This window comes from Podarcis pityusensis, assembly GCF_964106645.2.
Source record: "Podarcis pityusensis genome assembly, chromosome: 14".
NCBI classification, from domain to species: domain Eukaryota; kingdom Metazoa; phylum Chordata; class Lepidosauria; order Squamata; family Lacertidae; genus Podarcis; species Podarcis pityusensis.
The window spans coordinates 13,056,308-13,079,037 of NC_138039.1; the positions used below are offsets into that span (position 1 = coordinate 13,056,308).

The 22,730-nt window shown below is 40.0% G+C and overlaps 1 protein-coding gene across 14 annotated transcripts in view; it reads left to right on the forward strand.

The window, feature by feature from the left end:
- The window catches only part of SUN1 (Sad1 and UNC84 domain containing 1), a 51,686-nt gene that overhangs the window by 22,971 nt on the left and 5,985 nt on the right, over nucleotides 1-22,730 (forward strand). For 8 of the 14 annotated variants that reach the window (XM_080980995.1, XM_080981006.1, XM_080981007.1 and 5 more), the window contains 16 exons: nucleotides 1,975-2,165; nucleotides 4,588-4,614; nucleotides 4,702-4,896; nucleotides 6,083-6,205; nucleotides 7,825-7,908; nucleotides 8,475-8,585; nucleotides 9,288-9,386; nucleotides 11,237-11,330; nucleotides 13,177-13,235; nucleotides 14,676-14,821; nucleotides 15,618-15,854; nucleotides 16,446-16,532; nucleotides 17,765-17,808; nucleotides 18,610-18,748; nucleotides 19,370-19,624; nucleotides 21,738-21,822. In XM_080980995.1, coding sequence (XP_080837121.1) covers nucleotides 1,975-2,165; nucleotides 4,588-4,614; nucleotides 4,702-4,896; nucleotides 6,083-6,205; nucleotides 7,825-7,908; nucleotides 8,475-8,585; nucleotides 9,288-9,386; nucleotides 11,237-11,330; nucleotides 13,177-13,235; nucleotides 14,676-14,821; nucleotides 15,618-15,854; nucleotides 16,446-16,532; nucleotides 17,765-17,808; nucleotides 18,610-18,748; nucleotides 19,370-19,624; nucleotides 21,738-21,822 — 1,976 coding nt within the window. The remainder of the gene's footprint in view (nucleotides 1-1,974; nucleotides 2,166-4,587; nucleotides 4,615-4,701; nucleotides 4,897-6,082; nucleotides 6,206-7,824; nucleotides 7,909-8,474; nucleotides 8,586-9,287; nucleotides 9,387-11,236; nucleotides 11,331-13,176; nucleotides 13,236-14,675; nucleotides 14,822-15,617; nucleotides 15,855-16,445; nucleotides 16,533-17,764; nucleotides 17,809-18,609; nucleotides 18,749-19,369; nucleotides 19,625-21,737; nucleotides 21,823-22,730) is intronic. The other 6 variants (XM_080981003.1, XM_080981004.1, XM_080981005.1 and 3 more) reach the window with 6 other exon arrangements.

The following is a 22,730-nucleotide window of genomic DNA, read 5'->3' on the forward strand; positions in this document are numbered from 1 at the left end:
GTGCACTCAGTGTGGTTAACATTGCATTTTTTTGGGGGTGGGGGGAGTTTCTCATTGGAGGTTCTCATCAGAGAAAGCTATGCAGTATCATTCAGGTTATTTTAATCTTGTTCCTTTTTCCGTCATTAGCTGGAATATCTTTTGTCTACCCCTCCCTTACCATGATTTAAATTGTTTATTCTATCAGTGATTCTGGCTGATCACAAATATGTTCATACTAGATACTAGATGGAAGGAGGTAATATTCACAAGAAAAACATTTTAGGATTATGGATTATCTTGGCTTCTTATGAGAACTCAAAAGCCGCAAATGGCATGTAACGCAGTTCCTTCTGACCTCAGTGGGACTTAAGTAGAACCATTTCACATGTACACATTGCCTGCACAGCCACCCTATCCCCTGTAGAAAATGTATGAACTGTTCATTGGGTTAATCCCAATGAAATGGTTTGTGAGTGGCACTCTTTAAACCCTGTTACTGCATCTTTATTTTAAAGTAGTCCCTTCTGAGTTGCTTCCAAGTAGGACAACATAAGTCACATGTTACTCAGTGGGGCTTCCTACAAGAAACCCCACTATTAATCTGCATTCCAAAGGATGCTTATTTAATCACCAAAGTTCATGGACCTTGCTTCTTGGAAATACTATTACAGTAACAGAGGATTCAGAATGTATATGTGCATATTGTTTTGTTTATGATGTGACCATTTCTAGTGCTAAAAATAAAATAAAATTGGCATAGTCAGTCAAAAAATTAAAAGTACAATTGATTTAAAATGGGAGAAATGCAGACTTTTACTTACTTCATGCATTAAAAGTGGGACTTTAAAGGGTTAACTTTGCCTAGATTATACTACTTTATTTAGAAGCTACAGCTATTTAATTTTAATTGGACTTGTTTCCAAATTTAGGATCAGTGGTTTAAAAAAGGACTTCTGCATATTTTTTGGCATAGTATATAGAACAAGGTTGGCTTGAAAAGAGATCCACAAATTTGGAACAGCTTTGGTATGCAACCATTATGTATAGTTGTGACCCTTCTTTCCTCCCATGAGTCCTTTGGGGAAAAAGAATGTGATGTTACACCAGGTACCAGAGTTGTGCAGAAGCAGTGTTTGTCACTGCTTGTGATTATTGTGCAAAGTCAGAGATTGCCCTCCTCCTCTCATAAGTCATATAGAACTCTGGGAGGGGCTGGCTTGATATTTTCACAATGCATATGCTTTCAAAGATGCTTAGAAGCAGAATGAAAACATTTTTCTGTGTATGCCACAAAATTTGTGACAAGGTGGATCTTCTTTCCTCATTGGCACCTATAGGTTAGCAGTTCTCAGGAAGAGATTTATTGTTATCATAAACTACCCTGGAAGTTCAGTTTTCACACAGTTCAGACGCCTTGTGAAGCCATGATTGTGGTGTCCTAATTTCTCTGTCATTTCGACTAAGCTGGGAATTCTTAACAGAAAGAAAACAAAAAAACCAGCAAGCAACTCTGAAATAAACTGTACTTTGCCTCATTGTTTAGATTACAATCTGTGTTTCCACATTATATAGACCCTGTGGTTAGCATAGACTGTAGACTGGTGTATTTGAATTGAGCCACTATCTGCTGTGTGATGGTTTTAATGTTGAAGTAATGTTTCCCAACAACAAAATTATTATTTATACCCCACCCATCTGGCTGGGTTGCCCCAGCCATTCTGGGTAGCTTCCAACGCATATAAAAACACATTAAAATGTCAAACATTAAAAACTTGCTGATACAGAGCTGCCTTCACATGTCTTCCTAGTTTAAGAGGAAAGGAAAACTGCTTCCTTTTTTGTTGCTATAGCCAGAGTAACACTGACATGGCTTCAGAAGACCTGCTGGATTATTATGCCCCTTTTCTTTTGCCTTGTGTTACAGATTCTTAATATGCCTGAAATGTTGGTAAATGTTTCACATTTATGCTTTGACATTTCTTTTTCTTTAAGGTTTGTAAAGCAGCGTAAAAGTGTGGTGAAACAGTCTGGCTCTATAAGACATACCCCAAGAAAAAGTGTGCCCAGCTCTTCCAGTTTTAGCCACAGTAGTTTCAGTAGCCACGCAAGTGATGGCTCTTTAATGTCAACCATATTGGATGAGTCTTCAATACAGGAGCAGACAGCTGTTGACCATTTTTGGGGTAGGTAATAATGTACTACAATACACATACCGTATATTTAGCATGTATACTCTTATCTGTCATGTCAGTTCTAGTTCAAAGGGCAAGCTGCATTATACTCAATAAGGCAGAGTAAGAAAGAAATGGTTACACATCTAGGCCACTGTCACGGCTAAAATGGCCGCTGTTTCTTACATTTCAAAACTATATATATATATACACACACACACACACACACACACACACGAAGAAGCAGTTTTGTGATTAAAACAGAGGGAGAGGCCATAGCTCAACAACACACATGCTTTGTTGTTTGCAAAAAGTCGAGCTTCAGTCCCTAACACCTCCAGGCAAGGCTGCAAAAGATTGGTCAAAAATCCTAGAGGCCTACTATAAATCAGTGTAGAGACAATACTGAGCTAGATGGACCACTAATTCAACTTAATATGGCAGCTTCCTATGTGGATCTATGGCTCTAAATTCTGCTGACCAAATACAAGTGAATTTGTACTTAAAGGATCTCTCTGGGTCCAACTTAGTATTTTGAGAATGAGCTTTCACAGAGTGTGGAGCATGAAGGCTTACTATCACCTTCAGAGTTGTGAATATGTCTACAACAAAACCCACACTTTGATTCTTTCAGCAGAAATACACGATGGCTGAAGATTCTGAGAGTTATTAAACAAGGAATTGTGGATTCTGTATTGAAAAGTAAATTTGGTCCTGTAAAGTGTGTGTGTTTCAAATATAAACCCTGTCATTGACTTCCCCTGTGAAAAGTTGCACTCAGGTGGCACTCCTTTTGATGGGAGGGTGAAGGAGGCTAGGTAAAGGTAAAGGACCCCTGACCATTAGGTCCAGTCATGACCGACTCTGGGGTTGCGGCGCTCATCTCGCTTTATTGGCCGAGGGAGCCGGCGTACAGCTTCCGGGTCATGTGGCCAGCATGACTAAGCCGCTTCTGGCGAACCAGAGCAGCGCACGGAAATGCCGTTTACCTTCCTACCGGAGCGGTACCTATTTATCTACTTGCACTTTGACGTGCTTTTGAACTGCTAGGTTGGCAGGAGCAGGGACTGAGCAACAGGAGCTCACCCCGTTGTGGGGATTCGAACCGCCGACCTTCTGATCGGCAAGCCCTAGGCTCTGTGGTTTAACCCACAGCGCCACCTGCGTCCCTATAGTGCCAATGCCCCATGTTACGATTTGAATTTTGGACATATATGAAACCAGTTTAGTTACTGGTATGATTTCATTCAAGATGACTTGTCATTCTTACAGTGTTGGATTTGCTTCCATCTGTAAATTGTTCAGGGATTTTGTCAATTTAAAAAACCCTTTGAGATGGAAGTATTTTTATAGCAATACGTTTCAAAATACAGGGAATATGCATTCCAGTCCGGCTGCTTTCTACTTGAAATAGCAAGGTAAACAGAGGGTCTGAATGTAAAACACTAGGAGAATTGTGGAAGATTCACTAATGTCTTTTTTAATGGCCAGGTGCCTGAGAAACTAGAGAAAGGGGAAACAGAGGGACAGATGACTCTCTTAAAGCAGCTTATATCCTGTTTCCTGTCAAGGAGGCATGCTGTGTGGGGATTGCTAGAATTGTAGAGCAGCAGGCGCATTAATTTCCAAGTGGAGCAAGGTACTGCTTTGTCACTGTAAATTGACTTCAAGGACAGATTTGAGACAAAGCCTTAGTCCACCTTGATAAATTATCTTTTATTTGGAAAGTCTGTGTAAAAGAGCATCTGTGGGGCTACTGTACCTGGGGAGACAGATGAGGAACATAATGTGTATAAAGCTTTCCGCCCTCCTTCCTTATAATCCTTTCTGACTTGAGGTCTGACCTTGTTCAGGCCAATTTCCCACTTACTCTGGTGTAAGGTGTGCAGGACTGGGCGCCAAATGAGCAGCGCTACTGTCAGAAGATCTTGATCCTGTGTGAGCAGAGAAAGGTGCTGTTGTAGTTGTAAGCCGTATGCTACTTAACTAGCCTAGTTGTAGGCCTCCGCTTACCTCAGGTTGAAGAAACCTGTGTTAACTACTAGTAGCGCATTTTTAAGTGTAAATTTTGGCATTAACCGCCTTGTTTTACTACTATGTAGTGAGCTACAGCTAGAGCAAGTGGTAACCAAGCAACAGAAACATTGTGTGCTTCCAATTATCTAGCTTCCCCAGTAGCAACACGGGTAATAAAATACAGTTTTTTTGTTGCTTTACATTTCCGCCTGGAAATGTAACCCTGTTTGGTAGATAACATAAATGGTTGTTCTTAATAAAAAAAAAGATATTCCCTTGTACATAGTAAAGTTTCCACTATGCTTCTTGTCTATTGTTCTAGAATTAGCAGGAGAATTTCTTTTGGCATAGCAGTTAACGTTGACTTAGAAAGAGTGCACCTCCTTGAATTTAAACAAAGCATCCCTTTACTTTTCAGGTCTTGATGATGATGGTGATCTCAAAGGTAACCAGGCAGTCTTTTTCATTATAATTTCTTCTCTCCCAAATTGACTGGATTTGGATTGTTAGATCATTTATTGCCATTCAACAGGTGGAGACACTACAGTGATTCAGGGCAATGGTGACTTAGCAACAGCTGAGAACCAAACAACACTGAGCAATGGGTATACCTGCAGTGACTGCAGCATGCTTTCTGAGCGGAAGGAGGTCCTCACAGCATACTCGGCTGCTCGCATGCCATCCTCAAGAATTTACTCCAGGGATCGAAGCCAAAAACACAAGTCTAGTAAGTAATGTTTGTGTTCATTCTGTTGGTTTACCACTGTTGAGAAATGGTGCATGAATGAAATCTTACTGTGTGAAAAATGTGTTGAGTTACATTGGTTTAGGATTCTGTTCCTAAAGGTTGGGGAATTTTTGATTTAATAGAACATTCCCATGGCGATCTGTCTGCGACTGCTTCTGGTACAAAGGAAGTTCTTGTGTGCTGCTGATCCTTTTTTGAAGATCATGAGATTCTTTCTAATCAAAAACGGAGAAACCCAAGCAGTTTCTAGCATAGAAACACCAGCATGGTAGGAATTGGTTGCTTCATCTGAACTTGGTAGGCTCTCTTGATGAACAGGTTTATCCAACCCTCATGCGTATGGTAATTTCACATTGCATATCTTCATTGTGAGGAAGGCATCTGATCACATTTTTGTTCAGAAAAACTCCATAGAACTGGTGTTCTTTCCATAAGCTGTGCCAATAGGCATCTGAAGTAGGAGGCAGAGTTACTAGAGCGTGGTTACATTCTTAAATGAGGAAGAATTAAAAGGAGGAAACTTTGGGCACTTGAAAGTGAGAAACCAATCTCCAGAACTACTTTCCCAGAGCAACTGTATCTAACACATCATTCTTTACCTCTGTCTTATTTTCCAGAATGATCCAACATCTCATTCGGGTTTCTTTACTTAGTAGCAGCCTCTATGAAACTGTAGGATTACAATCTCTCAGTAGTATTGATTGTCTTTGCTTCTGAGGAGTTCTGCATTCTGCTTGTCTGAATGTATCCCATGGAAATTAGTGTTGAGAGCGGCTCATTCTTTCCATGCAATTATTTGAATGCTGAAGAAGAACACATTTTGCGCTAACCAGTTTTGCTCATCTGCCAACTTTTGGCTAGTAAATTTGCAAAGCAAGGAATGCAGGAAACATTGTGCTACATATTTTTCTGAAGTTGTTAGTTACATGGACTGGTACTTAACAGTGTTTTCCGGTAACTTGGTTGTTGTCTTTTAACCCCACTTGTTCTCCAAGTGCTTCAATGAATGAAAGATAAAAATGACTGTTGCCATGGGGTGACTTCTCATATTTTGGAAAGTAAGAAATAACCATACTGCACCTACGTGGGTTAGCTTTGTATTTTCACTGTGTTAGTCAGTAGAGAAATGGAAGCAACTAACATGCTACTGATGCTCTTTTAATAGGGGGCCTCCCTTTCTACACAAATCAGATTCTGCGAGCAGCCAAGTATACCACAACATCTTTTTCATCACTCATAGTGCAGTTATTTCAAATGATCTTGCTGAAGCTGGGCTATGACTGTAAAGGTATTTCGTTTTTTAGCTTATCTTTTTCTTTGTCCATCCGTGCCACACACTTAAAAAACAAATTCTGAACCCCTCTGATGCCTAAGTGTGTGTATGCTTCTTCATGTCTTTCACTCTGCGGCTTTATTATGTCCTCTTTGGTGACCTGGCTTCTTGCTTTCAATTGCCTGCCTTATATATATATATTCTCTTAGAAGCATCAGTATGCAGGCAAAAGGCACTGGTGCAGGTTCTCCTTTTTTCTTCTTTTCTTGAAAAGGCATGAATAGTGGGCTTTGAATGAAAGCTTAACCTTGATTATGAAAGTAGATTATTTAAATTGCATTACATTATTGATAAAAATCACACTGTGCCAGTCTTTAAGTGCTGGGGTTTTTCTTCTTTCTTTAGTGTTTATATACAGTGTATTTAACAACAAACATGCTTGCTTTGGTCAGGTGTATTACATATTCCGCCATAGAAGTATAACTCCTGGCTGTCATTGGCCAACTACTGCTTCTCATTTGCGTTTTTAAGATAGTCCCATTAAACATTTTTACATGAATGCCCAGAAATCTAATGTGTGGATGTGACAAGTGTGTTTTCATCTACATATATCATACCAGTCTGTGCCCAAGGGAGCTGGGATGGTCTGCAGCTTCTGTAGCAAACCCACACTTCCATTGCATAATACTGTGCTTGCAATATTGGCCCTGGATACAAAGAACCATGCATCTAATGCCCAAGAGCGCTTTGGAATTATGTTTCTCAAGCACCATGGCAAACCTGTTTTTCGTACTGTGCGACATGACATTCTGCTCTGCAAATTCCACCATATGGGGCTGAGCCCTTGGTGACCTCTTTAGATCCTGGTTTTGTCTTGTAATGGCCTTTCTCATCAAGATGTACTTGGTTTCTCTTTCACGATTTGTTTCCTGCAGGAAATCAAAGCATATTAAAGTATTTTAAAATATTTTTCTGGTGTCCTTTGGTCTCCAGAAGTGAAAAGAGAGTGTGTTTAAAATGTCAGAAAAGCAGGCCTGGTCTTCTTTAGAAGGCTTCTAAGCAGAACAAATATTAGCAAGCAACAATCACCCAGGAATATAAATAGCCTTAGAAATGCAGACCAGCAGAATTCATGAGCAACCCTCTCCCCCCCCCCCCCCGCAAAAAAACTAAGATGGAGCTCATCCTAGCTAGTTCAACTTAAACATCATTTTCTGGGTTGAGTTTCTTAGGACCTCAACTAGCTTTTAACAAAAGAAAATCATTTATTTGCTGTCAGCTATGTGCAAACTGGGGTACTGTATATATGGGTACAATCCAAAGAACAGCTGGCCTTAAAATAGGCACACCCTGGGGGTCTTTATGTTTGTATTTCTTCTCCACACTACTCCAAAGATACCTGTGCTGTCCCCTTTTTCTCCTTTCTGGGTGTGGGGTGGTGAGCTGCTTTTGTAAATAAGGTGACTTTCCATGTCACGTTACAGTTTATCTGTGAAAGATGCTGTGTAAAGAAATCAAAAGATTGCAGTGGACACATCGTGCCTGCTGTTGGACTTTTCTGGGTTGTATTTTCTGTTTTTGCAGCCTGTGAAAATCTTTGTTCTTCTTAATTATTTGTTTTTCTTGTGCTGCAGCTCACTCTAGCTACTGTGGAAGCATGAATGTAAAAGAATTTCTCAGGGAAGATGGCCACCTGGGTATGAATGGAGAATCAATGTGTAAGTTTGACAGATTTTAAAAAAGTGTTATTTTATTTATTGTTGCATTTAAATCCCACCTTTCTTCTAAGGAGATGAAGGTGGCATACATGGTGGCATTCCTATTTTGTCATAACAACCCTGTTAATAATTCTGACTTTTGCAGGGATATTACGTAATTTTGTGGAAGCTGGAAAAGCAATGTATCTTGGCCATGATTCATCCTGCACTTGCAGGAAGTTCCAGTTGTTTGCTCCGTTACCTCTCTAAGTGCTTTATTATCAATTACTTTTCAACAGTTGTCTTCATAGATGCAACTGTCTATGGGATTTAATTTTATTTTTCGCTAAAGTTTGGGAGGCAAATCTGCAGCATGAATGTGTCAAGTGATACAGACCACAGAGGTTTGTGGCATGCCTGCCTCTCCCACTGCATTGCTGCCTGCTCCCATTTCTATAGATAAGAGGCAGAAACACACCAAGATTCTGGGGGAGGAATCTGGGGGGAAATAAATTTCTGTGACATATCTGGCACACCACTGTCTTCTTGAATGTGTTATATTAATTGATTGTTACCACAACCAACAGGTGATGACTGTAAGGGGAAGAAACACCTTGAAACACACACAACAGCCCACATGCAATCCTCAAGGTCTAAAAGAGTAGCAAGGACCATTTGGCACATCTTTTCTTACACAGGTTGACTTGCACCATTTTGTTTTCGTATTTTGATTTCTTTTGCTCTCATCATCACAATCTCTTCATTGTTAATTGCTCTCTCTGTTGTTGTTTTTAGAGCTTTCTTGCAAAGTAGATTAGAGTGACTTGCTTGTGTCAGCCAACACCTCTTATCAGCTCTTGCTATGAGTTTAGGTTGACCCCTGTCATGAAGGAAGGTTGGAGCAGATAATCCTCATTCTACATATGTTGCAGAACTGTTAGGAAGGCAGAATACAATAGCTTGTGCTATTGTACTAAAATGGAATGTTACAGATGAGGAACAATAATCTTAGAGAAGAGAGTTTCTGGTCGTCGTTTCCCCCCCCCCCCCAATCTTCTAGCTAAAATAGATCTACACCTAATAAATACAGTCTTTTTATTTTATTAACAAATGCTTAGCAGTATGACTCTTTCAGTGAAGTACGTAGTATTCTCTCTCAAAACCATTCTTGTTTATTAAAAATAACATGGTAGTAAACCCATGGAAAACAGAGCCTGTTGAATTATCAAATCCAATGTTTCTTTATAATGTTAGTTCCAGTTTTTCTCTGCTGTAATGCTAATAAAATATTTTGTATGTGGATGAAAAACAAAACAATCCCAGAGTGTTTTAAAATGGTAGTGTTTTTAATTGAAGATGCTCCCCATTTTCTGTGTTCATATTCATCTGTGTTATATTAGGTTACTTCTTGCTACATATGTTACAAAGAATGGGAACCGCAGGATGGTTTGTGTCCAGGAAGATTTTGTCACTCCTTTGGCTAGCTGTTGTGTCTCCAGGTTACTATTGATTTTGTGTGTGTATGTTTATGCTTTTGCATGAGTATTCTGCCTTTTAAAGCATACTGGCATCTTATAGTAGATGTGATCAGCTGATTTAACCTGGATTTGTGATCCTTAGGGCAGCTTCAAATGCTACACAGAAACATTTCCTACACAAAAAGCATTTCCTGTAAGTGCCATGGGGCTTGTTTGCACCATCAGTATATCTGATGAGGCATGGGCTTTGGAAAGAAGGCTTTCAAATCAATAGGCTGAAATCTCTGTATAGAACTACCTACCTAAATAGTCTGGAGATCAGGAGGAACCAACCACTTTCTATTTACTGCAGACACTAGCCCTGCTATGAACAAAAGGTCACAAGTGTTCTCCATCGTCCTATACAGCTCCTCCTTCTTAGTTCCTGAATGTCCAGCATTTTTAGTTGGAAAAGAGGATGAAACTTGTTTGTAGACTCAGTGGCATAGCTAGCCGCTTGGGTGCCGGGGGTGGCCCACACATCCCGCAGCCGGGGGCAGGGCGAGCCGCCTATGGGAGCTGGGCTTGCTGCATGGAGCCTCTCTGCTGCCTTCCCCTCAGCTGTAGGGCAGCTGAGGGAGAGGCGGTGGGCAGGCGCAAGCCCCACGCTGTCGTTTCAGGCAGTGCGGAACCTGCAGGCACCCAATCCACCACGTCACTCCGAGGAGAGACGCTGCAGGCCCTGCAGTAACTGCCGGCCCCTGCGGTGTGGCATCTAGTGCCACTCGCGTTTCATTATGTTTGTTGACCGAACTAAAAAGTTTCGTAAGCCCAGGGTTTATTTTTTTAAAAAGCACCCTCATATTTTTGTCATTTTGTCACACCCCTCAGTGATGACACCCGGGCGGCCTGCACCCCCTTACTCCGCCACTGTGTAGACTGGCTTAGTTTTCACATTGTTGCCTATGTTGAAGCGCTTTTCATGTAGGAAATGAACTTGTTTCAAGCATCCTTTTGGTTTTTCCATCATTGTTTGCTTAATGCTAACATCTGTAGCGTGGTTGTGTACACAGCTTATTAATAACCCGGCATACCTTATACAGTGTGCCTGCTTCCAGTATTGCGAGGCAGAATTAGCTAGTTGTGAAAACAGAGGGCTGTTCTCGGAAATAGAGAAACTGACTCCTTGCAATTCCATGTAACCTTGGGCATCTTACTTCATCTCATTCCCCAAGCGGTTTCATTGACACACTAAGTACATGCACTTTTCTTTTGTAAATTGTCAGACTTAAGTTGCTACTGCATTACTCTCTGCTGCATGACTTTGTGCATGCGTGTGTGACATTTCAGGTTATGAATATAGATTGTAATATGATGTGCTTTGGACTGATTTTAATGTTGCATGTGTGTGGTCATTTGCCAATACTCATTTACACCCAAAATCTGCATGTCCTATAATATTATTCTACAGCACTCACCTGTTGCTTCCGCTTGGTCTCCTCCTAAGCCAGTGGTTTTCAAACTGTGTTCCAGGGAAGCTTAGATCTCCTCAATGAAAAGATGTGTAATGGTGGACAACCTTTCCCAGGAGGCTACTCGCCCAACATTACAGAACATCCCCTGCAGTGTGAAGCTACAGGGCCATGTTGGCTGTCTCAGGTGCATCTTGGTTCATGGATGATAGTGGCCAAGCTCTGCAGGCCTAGCCAGTGTCTGTGTGAATGGAGGATGTGGCTTAGAATATGTTCCAGGATCCTCATCCACTTACAGGGATTCCCAGCAGACATGTTGATTTGGAAAAGTTTCCCTGAAGACCCAAACGTTTGAAAACTATTGTCTTTGGTGATTATCTTACATTCCCAATTCAGCCAGCGTTGTCTGTTCTCATCTAGGGAAGGCAGCTGCAGGAGTGTTCTGGTGGCTTGGGACTGGATGGTATCAACTTGTTACTCTGATTTCTTTGCTGAATGTGTTCCTTCTTACAAGGTTTGTAAGCATTTCTTAACAGAATTTAATCACCATGTGTTTAGGAAACTGATTGTAGATCAGTTTTCTTCATCACAGTTTTATCACTGGAAACAATTGGATTAAAGATGATATAGTCTCATTTTTCAGCTGGTTCATACATTATGACAAACCACTGGATTATTACAAAGCGCAGGGAGTCTTGGACACAAATGTTCTCCCCCAACTCCATGATGTGGTTGCAAGCACATTGGAAACTTTCATTTTTGTTTTAAAACAACCACTGTTTGTCAAGGACAAAGAGTGATTAATTTTAATATTTAATCCTATTGCTGTTGGTTGAAATAAGCCAGCTTCAAACCATTGATTATAAAAATGACATGTTTCAACAAGCCATAGTTAAAGTTAACCACCGATTAGGTTACAGATGTATTGCTATACTGATGTTCGCTGAAAATGGAAATGAAAGTGTCCAGTCTTCACAGCTATGCTGTGGGTGCCAGGTGCACACAGGCTGAAGCTTGCTGCTACTTGTTCTTGTTATGATGAACCATGTGCATTGGAAAGCACTCAGTTTACTGAGCTTGTTTGGTGGTTATTAAATTCTGCAAGCTAGGCTAAGAAGTTGCCTCCGGGTTTCAATACTGGGGTTCTCAAGACAAAGTGGTAGATTTTCTCTGAAAGAATAATGCTGCCCTGAGCAGATTGGGATCCAATTTAGGATAGAGAGAGAGAGAGAGATTTATCATTTTATTTTAGTAACCAAAACTAAAAAAAGTATGCCATGTTAATTTCCCTTGCTGTATAAATAACTCAGAAGTCCCCCCAAAAAATTAAAATATCTTCCTTTTAAATGAATAAAATAAAATAAAGCATAGTTAATGTACATAAAAACAAATTCAAATCAAACAAATACTTTGTTTGGAAACTTCAGTTTGTTGGAATACTTGTAAGTACAGTGGTACCTCGGGTTACATATGCTTCAGGTTACATACGCTTCAGGTTACAGACTCTGCTAACCCAGAAATAGTACCTCGGGTTAAGAACTTTGCTTCAGGATGAGAACAGAAATCGTGCTCCGGTGGCTTGGCGGCAGCGGGAGGCCCCATTAGCTAAAGTGGTGCTTCAGGTTAAGAACAGTTTCAGGTTAAGAACGGACCTCCGGAACGAATTAAGTACTTAGCCCGAGGTACCACTGTATTTTAAGCATGGCAGATATTTTTAAAGAAAGAAAATGTTAGCACTGAAACTGGTTAAATTAACTTGGCCATGCTCTAAGAACTTCCTGTCCCCATTCCAGTTGCTCAGTTTGACTTGTATTAATTCATTATATTATTTTTAAAAAATGTATGTAGTAATGCATTCCACAAATGGAAACTTTTCAATGGATTAATATAGCAGTGGGAAAAATGTCCCTCCCACATCACTCCTCTAAATTTATTTTTAAAATTGACTTTATAACACAGAGGAGAGATAATGGCCACAATCCTAAAATCCATGCAATTTATTTTCTGCGACCATCAGGACTGGAACACAAGCTTCTGTTGAGAACATCAGTGCGTTCCAGAGGCAGTTTGCAGTACATCACACCAAGTCACTGTTCAAGAGAGAAAAGTCCTCCTAGGCACCTTTTAAGCCTATGGGCAAGTCTAAACTGTTCTAGATTGTGGTCTGTAGTCTAATATGTGCTGCTGTTTTCTCTCTGAATGGGTTACAAAACTATCTTCATAATGTTGTTGGCATTGTTACAGATCACGGTCATAAAGAGCTTAAGTAATGGAATTGAAATTTTCAGTTATATGTTACATGTTCAGGCAACCAATGGCAGTGAGCTAATTGCAGTGAAATTCCTTTATCTATTTTCCAGATGCCTTCCAAAGATATTCAGACTGCTGTTGTTTCTCCTCCCGCTATTGCTGTTGCTAGGTAGGCGGAAATGTATCAGTAGAATGAGCCTGAAATCTTACTAATCTAGGTTACCTATTTATAGGGTTGTGTGTATTCAGCCTACATGTGTGGCCCACTCAGACTGAATGCAGCCAACCAGCCACGTAACAGTGGTTCATCTAGAACAGGGATGTCCAACTTCCAAGAGATGTGATCTACTCCCACTATAAAAACACTGGCAGTGATCTACCCATTGGATTGACCAAAGTTGTTGAGGGTTTTGAGGGGGTGTCACTCAATCAGAATCACGCAATTGACCAGGAACACCCCATGATCAACCGGTCAATCGCGATCGACCGGTTGGACATCCCAGATCTAGAATAATTTCCCAAACTTGGAACTCAAGCGGTTTTTGGACTACAACTCCCATCATCCCTAGCTAGTAGGACCAGTGGTCAGAGATGATGGGAAGTGAAGTCCAAAAACAACTGGAGGCCCAAGTTTGGGAAACATCTAGAAGCTTGAGCAGCCTTTTTTCCTGCTTGCCTAGGTATGGAAGTGTGTGTACACATGTCTAGTACCTGGTGAGCCACAATTATGGTGAATAATTCATTGCAGAGCCCCACATCCAATCCCTGTAGATGTGGTCCGCTCCCACCGCAGCTGGAAGGTTAAGAGTGTGCCCAGCTACACAGATGGTGAATCTTTGTAGCAACAGAAGTGTCTAAGTACAATAATTATGTAGAATAGCACTTCATATAGAGGGATGACTGAAAGGTTTTAAGCAGCGGAATTGGTAGAAATCATTAATTTATTGGAGGGCATAGGCCCTGGGATTTATTGGGAACATTGGAAGCTCCTTTATTCTAAGTCAGGCTGTTGGTCCACATCACTCTCTATGTCTGCACGGATTGACAGTGATTCTCCGTGATCTCCGCCCTATCAGGAGATGCTGGAGATTGTAGCTGAGGCTTTCCGCATGCAGCCTATATGCTTTCCAACTGAGTCATGGCACTTCCCTGTTGCTCTTCAGTTCCCATAGTTTTCATATCTGCATTGAGAAAGGATGTAGACCACGAGTAGGCAAACTAAGGCCCAGGGGCCGGATCGGCCCAATCGCCTTCTAAATCCAGCCTGCGGATGGTCCGGGAATCAGCATGCTTTTACATGAGTAGAATGTGTCCTTTTATTAAAATACATCTCTGGGTTATTTGTGGGGCATAGGAATTCGTTCATTTCAACCCTCCACCCCCAAAAAATAATAGTCTGGCCCCCCACAAGGTCTGAGGGATAGTGGACCGGCCTCCTGCTGAAAGTGTTTGCTGACTCCTGATATAGACTGTGGTCAAAGTTATTAATTTAATGATTAATGCCAAATTAAAGTTGGTTTATTTTGCTGAACTTACTTTAGAAAAAAATCTGAGGATTTCCTGTTCTCAAGATCTTCATCTTTACCCCTTTTTGCCTTCTTTCTTTTAGGATTATGGCACTGGGGTACCGAAGGTTTCCTTTCGTTATTGCCAGCTTTGAATTGGACGGGCATACACAGAATACACAGCTGGGAAGATTCTGCAAATATCATTGAGGCTCAGCCCGATGACTCTTATGCTCTTCCATACCCTGATGTAAGTGCTCTTTAAAAATATGTGTCTTAAGGCTTTTTGTTTCGCAAGTGAAGGCTAAGGGGCTCTGGATGTTACTCACTTTTACCTGCCAATATTATGGAGGGTTGGGAGTGATACAACCAAGAGCTGGCCATATTATTTTCTTCCTGATGTGCAGGCCTTAGTCCGCTATGCCAAACATGACATATGCCAGCCATGTACAGCAGCCTGCCAGCAACTATTGTTGCTGCCTGTCTTGACTTTCCAGGTGTCTGACAGGCTCTCTCTTTTTGAAACTCCAGCTCATGAGGCTGGCTTGATGCTTCACACGTTGTGTTGACTGATAGATAGCTCATCAATATGCATAGTGCATAGTTTTGTTTTGTTTTTTTAAAAAAGCCCCTTCCCCAATGGATGACATTTGGACTCCTCCCCATCTCCTTTCCATGTGCAGTGTATGGTTTAAATCCGTCTCTTAAATTTTATTTTATCATTTGTTGCTTTGGGGATAATGAGAATTAATCCCAAAATCTGGAATAAACTCCCAAGAGAGGTATACCATTCTTATCACTGCATGCTTTTAGGCAAAACAGTGGAGACAATTTTATTTCATTGGACCTTTTCTGAATGGTGTTATTATTCAGGATTAACTGCAGCTGCTACTTTCGTCTGCTTCTCTAACTTGTTTTAAGGGTTTTTGTTTTGTTTTACAACTGTAATTTGTTGCAGTTGTGAGCTATTTTGTTATTGTAAACCACTATGAATGTTTTAGAACAGAGCTGGAGTATAAATGAATAAATACCCTTAAAAATTATAGGAAACTATGAAGGTATTTGATGCAGATCGTGTGATAGAGCTGGAAAAGAAAATGGCCTTTATGTCTAAGAGATGGCATCATCGGGATGAAGAATATAGTAAAATGCTACTTCTCTTGCAAAGCCTTCAAGATCAAGTTACCCAGATGAATGACAAAAGTGAAATGCTGACACTCATTAAAAATGTGGTGGGCCAGCATATTAAAGAAATGAAACCTGATGAAACACTACACCCAGCGGTAATTTGTTTGGAACTGTTTCTTAAAACTTGGGAGTTTTAATGTGATCATTACAGACTTGTCATTCAAATACTCAATAATACTTCTGTTGTAGGAGGCTGTTTAGAACTGACATGGGAAATGAGAGCTTGTGTGGGTGGGATACAAGTGTTTTCAGCTTGCACATGATAATAGTTTAGCAAACTGCATTATAGTCATTCTCACTGGAAGCATTTCATTGTAATTCCATTCAGCCAAATGCATATGCTTAAGCTGAAGATGGTAACATTAAAAATGCATTATTTGATATAAAGCCCAACATGCAGTACATTTAACACACGTTCCTATGATTAGCTTAAGAGTTGAATAACTGTCTCTTAAAGGAAGAAAATATGCTTTTCATGAATGGATTTTAAAATGATACCATTTTACTTCTTTACCTTTTCAAACTGCATTAAATAGCTCTCATACGGTCATTGTACTTAAATATGGCTTCAGGATAAACAGATATTATTTTGGGTTGTGTGGTTAAAATCCATACAATATTTAAATATGGGGGGGATCTTGTGAGCAATAAGCTTCAAAACTTACTATTCTCTTTTATCTTTAAAGCGTGACTTTCTGACCTTGCATCAAGAACATGAATGGCGCATTGTAGCTTTAGAAGATCTCCTTGCAAAGCTCTCACAAAAATCAGAGGTAATGAAAAGAATGATAGACTTGCTTTAAGAGTTTCTTTCAGTAGCAAAGGCTGTAATTTTAAGAATACTTGATTGGAAGTAAGTCCCAGCGAAATCCACAGGTTGCTTTCAAGCAAATATGCTTAGGGAAGGGGAAGAAGACAAAGAGAAATCTGTTACCTCATGAGTGTGGAACCTCAGGTCAGGGAGCCAAATGTGAGTGTCCAGGCATCTCTATTTTTGGAGATTATCTCCTAGAACTAATGCTGTTGCAAACCCTCCTCCAATTGGTCATCTGGCCAGAATGTCTCCTTGAACTTTGGTAATGCCTCTTGCTTGCCTAGATGGGAAGAGATGTATTTGGTCACAAAGTGGTAGTTTAATGGCTATTATGCTGGGCTTGGATGTGGGAAGTTTAGGTTCCAATTGTCTAAAAATCTCACTGGGGATACCCCTTGGCATTTTCTCAATCTCTCAATCAAACCAGCTTCTCAGGATGGTTGTGAGGATAAATACCACGAGTTGCTCATAAGGCCAAAAGTGTGCCAAATGTATAATTTGTTGTGAGAACCAGAATTTTCAAATTTGGAAGGCAGATCTATTTTTCCAGCATTAAGAAATATTTTTTAAAAAATTGCAGTTAAGCATTAAAAAATAAGATATGTGCTGGGATAATGAAAGACAGTTGGTTTGACCAAACAAGATTTATTCTGGATAAACATCAGACAAAAAGAGGAAAGGATTTTTCACTTGCAAAGAGGCCCTAGTGAAAATACGATTAGTAACCTCAAGTGCAGTCTTGGGATCCAGAGTGTTATGTGGATCTCCATATGTCAGGTAATGTTTCTGCTTCTTCTCTGGAAGAAGGATTGTGCCTTCCTTTCTTGTGATGCACTCCCTTCCCCCATAGCCATATGTTGAGTTAATGGATAAGAGCTGGATTACAATAACTACCACCACCGAGTAGTTTATGAGCAGTTTTCTTCCCCAAGTCACATGCAGTCCCAATTGGAGTCCAGTGCCTCTGCCACTTTCTCTCACCCGCCCCCATTCCACCATGGCATGAATATGTCAAAATTGCTATCAGAATGCAGAATGAATAAGTTTAGAAAGTATGCAAATTGGTTCCTCATCCTCTACCTTTTCCAAGTCCAAGTTTCTGTTGTCTGGGAATCTTTTCTTCACAGCATCTCTTCTGTAGTTCAGAATAAGGAAGTTCCATGTGAATTTAATCATTTTGTTATTTTTCAGGGCCTTCAAAAGGAACTTGAGCTAACCAAAGCACAAAGAATGAGGTATGGCTGCAGCTAGCTCCTTGCCACTAAGCAGTTAAAACTAGCCTGTAAACAGATGATAACTGTTCTTCTTTTAACACCTCTGAATTAAAAATGGGTGGGTGGCTCTATAAGGGGGGTGGCTTTAGCTACTGAATGTTTGGCCTTTGTTGTCACTATACTGCATCTTGAAATTACATTCTAAAACTTGCTATAAGTCTGGAAAATCATTCTGTCATTCCACCAACTCAGAATTTATTTTCTTTCTGGTGACTTGTTTTAATTCTATACTTGTTTTACACTGGCTTAAACCATATGCCCAGAAAATTGATTTTAAAGTTTCAAAATTCAGTTTGTTTGCTGATTAGCTTACTGCTGCTTTGTGCTGAAACTATGCAGTAATGGAATTCAGCATTTTCACCCCACCAAGCTACTTTAAAACAACAATTGGAATTTAATGTCTGTTTCATGTCTACGTATAGTAGCAAATTCAACAAAATGCTGTGAATTGTATAGAAATTTCCAAAGAGTCGTATGAACTTTGGGTGGCTTTGAACATTTCCCCAAATGAATAATAAGCTAAGTGTGAATGGTTCATACCTTCATCTCCATTGCTGCTTTTTTATCTTGTTCATAGTGGAGTAGAGGGAACATGTTTATCACATCAAATATGTTCTTGCATGCATGGAGAACACATCTCTCTGCCAAAAACTTGCTCATTTTGTTTTACTTCAGCGTAATGTTTTGTTGACTGTTACTAGATCTGTTCCTAATAGTTCTGATATTTGAACTTTGTCTTTTATTATCTTTCTGTGCTGTCAGTGACACTGATGAACAAAACAAGCATCTGTTATCCAAGATTAAACACCTAGAACTTGAGTTAGGTCACATGAAATCAGAACTGCTAAGTTCACAGGGTTTGAAAACTTGCTGTGACAGAATGGATACCCTTCATGAAAAGGTAAGTTCAAAAGGAGACTTCCCTGAATGAAGTTTAATATGTTGTATTTGTGCACCCAGTTCTGACAAAGCATTTTGTGTCCAAGGCAAGATTCCTGGGGGGATTGATTTGCTGAGAAGCATATGGTTGTGTCTGTTTAGCTTACTCAAAATACAATACCATAAGATGCAATTGGTTTCAGGACTTTACAGGACTGTCTACAAGCAGGAGGCTGGCCTACTCAATTTCTGTGGGGAGGCACTAGCTTATAGTTCTTTAGAATTTTCTTTTGGCTATCCCTGTCATTCCATTTGAAGATCATGGTAAATGGATTAAAGGCTGTAGAGCTGGGATCCAAAGAGCAGATTAGGCCCACAGAAGGGGTTTACAGAAACCCAGTGGAATTTCTGACTTATTTCCTTTGAATAGTTAACATGAATGACTGTGACAGAGGGAATATGGTTTGTTCCCTAACAGTGTATTAAAACATAATGTTGAAGAACCTAAACTTTTATGTTACAGCGGTCTGATTGTTGGGAATAGCAGGAAACTAAAATAAGTATGTGTGTTAAGAGAGCCACTATTCTATTTGGAAAGTGATCCAAAGCCAGTGATATAACTTGCCATATGATATGTTTCTAGGTAGATGCCCAAGTTAAAGAATCAGTCAAGATCATGCTTTTTGGCAACCAACAAGGAGACTTGCCAGAATCAGTGCTTCAGTGGCTAACATCCAAATTTGTGAGCAAGAGCGACTTGCAAAATTTGTTACAAGATCTGGAGTTGCAGATCCTCAAGAACATAACTCTCCACATGTCTGTCGCAAATACAAAGTCAACTTCAGAGGTAGTAACGAGCGTTGTGAATGAGGCTGGGATTTCAGGCATCACAGAAGCGGTAAGTAAGACGAAAAATATTGTACATTTCCACTAAAACTCTAGATTGCACTTTTGTGAAACAGCTTCATTAAACTTATGCTTAAGTTTCTGTGCATTTCATTTTTAAGACAGTAAGTGCAATTCGTCTTTAACTACAAATGTTTTTCAGGAGAAAGATGTGAGCAATATTTTAGATAAATGATAAAAAGATGGAGATGGAGACAGTCCATGTTTTTGTCTATTAACATACATTTAATTTAGTGTGGTATGATTTTGAAATGTTAGCTTTTTTACTTTGGCCTCTAAGGACTCTTATTTTGAATGTCAGCTTTTTAAATAATGCAGTGTCCCATACCTTTCCATACGAATAATCCAGATTAACTCCTGCCAAGTCTGTTCACAATTGCAAAATTCTGAATCATGCTGCAATAAGAAAGTGTCCAGCTAATTGCTCGCTGTACATTGTAGTGTCTTTAAGGAGTGCCAGGTGTGGAGAAGGTGTATCCTGGCATTTTATGATAGTTCCAGTTTCATAGAGTACTGCATCCCCAAAGCATTTGGGCAATCCCACCATAAATGAAAGCACATCTCAAGGGTTTGGCATCCCCTCCAACATTTTGGCAAGGAACCAGTGTTCGTGTAAAATAGTTATGTGGTGTTAAGTACAGTTTGTGAATTGACTTTAATGTGAGTTCTTTGTTCCTCACTGAGCCAGAACGAAATGTTAGTCTTGCTCCAGTATTTGAAATTATAATTTCATCAGTGTCATTAGATGATGATACCTTGGATCCAGAGTTACTCTTCCATGAATGGAAGGGTGTATGAACTTGTGGAAGCTCACACTGGCAGAAGTGAAGGAGGCCATTTTTCAGTGATTCCTCTTTCTCTCTGTGCCATACCTCATTCTGTTCTGAAGGATCCTGCAACATTCATGAGCAGATCTTCAGGGCACTGCAGGAGAAAGGAAGTTTCAACAAAATTGCCTCTCTCTCCCTATGCCATTGTTCCCAACTTTCATCCACTAGAAGCACCCCGTAAGCAAAGATTCACTTCCAGTAACATGGGATCCAAGCCACTGACTGTGATTTCGTGCTGGGAATAACTTTGCAGCTGGCTTGTAGAAACAAATGCTTTGCTACCAACACCAGTCCTAATTTTGTAGACCTCTGCCCATGTTAATCATGTCTGGCCTTTGCAGAAGTTGTTCTTTCTCTTCTTTCTTCTTCTTTAAAGCTTTCCTTATCTAGTCATTTGCAGATAATTATTACCCAACACAAATTTCTAGGCTAGTGTCTATGTGCAGTTCTGAGAAGGTGATGTCTTCAGGGCTTGCTGGGTTATAAAGCTGGAAATAAAAAATAATAGGCATATAAAATAAATCCTGATGAAACATTTATTTGAAATTTACATACCACATTTTCTACCAATAAGAGTGGCATTCAAGGTAGATATGCAACAAAATTAAATAATGTAATCAAGGTAATGTAACAAACACAAACATAATTTAAAAATCAAATTGTCAGATTGGACTGCTTAAAAATTAAAAATGCAGCCAGAGAAACATCAATAAAATTCCAGCCATAAAAAGGAAAACCAGTCCCATTCATTCTGAATGGTGTTTCATAAAGAGGACAGCACATCCATATTGACTGTATTGGTTACTGCTCAGGAGTACAATTTGTACTATTGAACACTAACTCAGTTCATAGTTCTGGCATTGACCTTTAAAACTGTTAATCGCCTGAGGCTTTGTCACATCAAAAACCAGATTTGCCCATATGTTGCTTCAAAGACTAGTTTGCCCAAGCCTTAAAGTTAAAATTGGCCTTGAAGGCCCTCTTTGTCCCACCTCCACTGGGAATACAGTTGGTAGGCCTTAGGAACAGGTAGTGTCACTGCTTTAGAATACCAATAGGCATCCTCTGTTTACATTCTTACACAGGTTGCATGAACTTTTTCTTAATTCAGAGTGACATTTTTTGGGATACTATAGCTATATATCTATATCTATATATGAGAATGCCGTATAAAACAATTCTATGGCAAAAGCACAACTTGACATCAGTGTGTCAGAATGCTGAAATACAGTGCTTACTCTCAATTTCTCATATTCCTCTTATGTATATTTGCAGCAAGCACGCATTATTGTCAATAACGCACTGAAACTCTTTTCACAAGACAAGACTGGCATGGTTGACTTTGCCTTGGAATCTGGAGGTAAGTTCTGAGGGGATATTGCCTGTCTTATACCAGAGGTGTTGAGCAACCATTTAAATAGTTTAAACATTTTGAGCTGATCTTTATTACAGATAGTAAGTTCTGCAGAAGTTTTGCTGGCTCTAGAAGCCTTTCCAGTTGCGGCCCCCAAACCCTTTAACTTTGTCCCTGCGTGTATTTGTCTACCAGCTAAAATAGCAGGTAGGAACCTTAGGCCTGGGGGGGGGGGTGGAAATGCAGCATTCCAGGCTTCTCTTTCTGGCCCTTGGGGCTCACACCAGGGCATAACTCCTCCTTACCCTCTACCATCTTTCCCCCAGACCACACTTCTCACTCAACTTCATACCCTCCTTGAGTGCTACAGCATTATACTAATTAGAACTTGCTACTACTTTTGTTTCATTTTGTAGTTTTCAGTGCCAGTTTTGCTTGATTTTAAATGGATTTGTTTTGTAAGCTGCCTTCAGGGCACTTGTCAAAAGGCTGGGGTATAAATCCCCAAAATAAATAAATATAGAATACTTCATCCCATAACAGGCTTTAGCTCAGAGACTAATAGAGTTTGTGTGTAAGAGGCTCAGACATAAGAGAAGTGGGTGGAGACAGCTTGGGAAATATGGCCTGGGCACCCCAGGAGATTAACAGCTAGTTGCATTGAGGAAAGAACAATTTACTCTTGACTCTGCAGTTATAGGAATCTAGAAATGTGCTTTAAATCAATCACTAGGAAAGCTAAAATTCTCCAACCTGAAAACCTCTTTCTACCTGGTTTAGAAAGGAACCCTAGTCAGCAGGAGTCATGGTTGAGATTAGCACTGCTCTTGTTAAAGTTGAACTTATTTCCCATAAAAATCCATCTTGTGTAGATACCTGTTTGGACATCTGGGTGGCTTATATCAATATATATG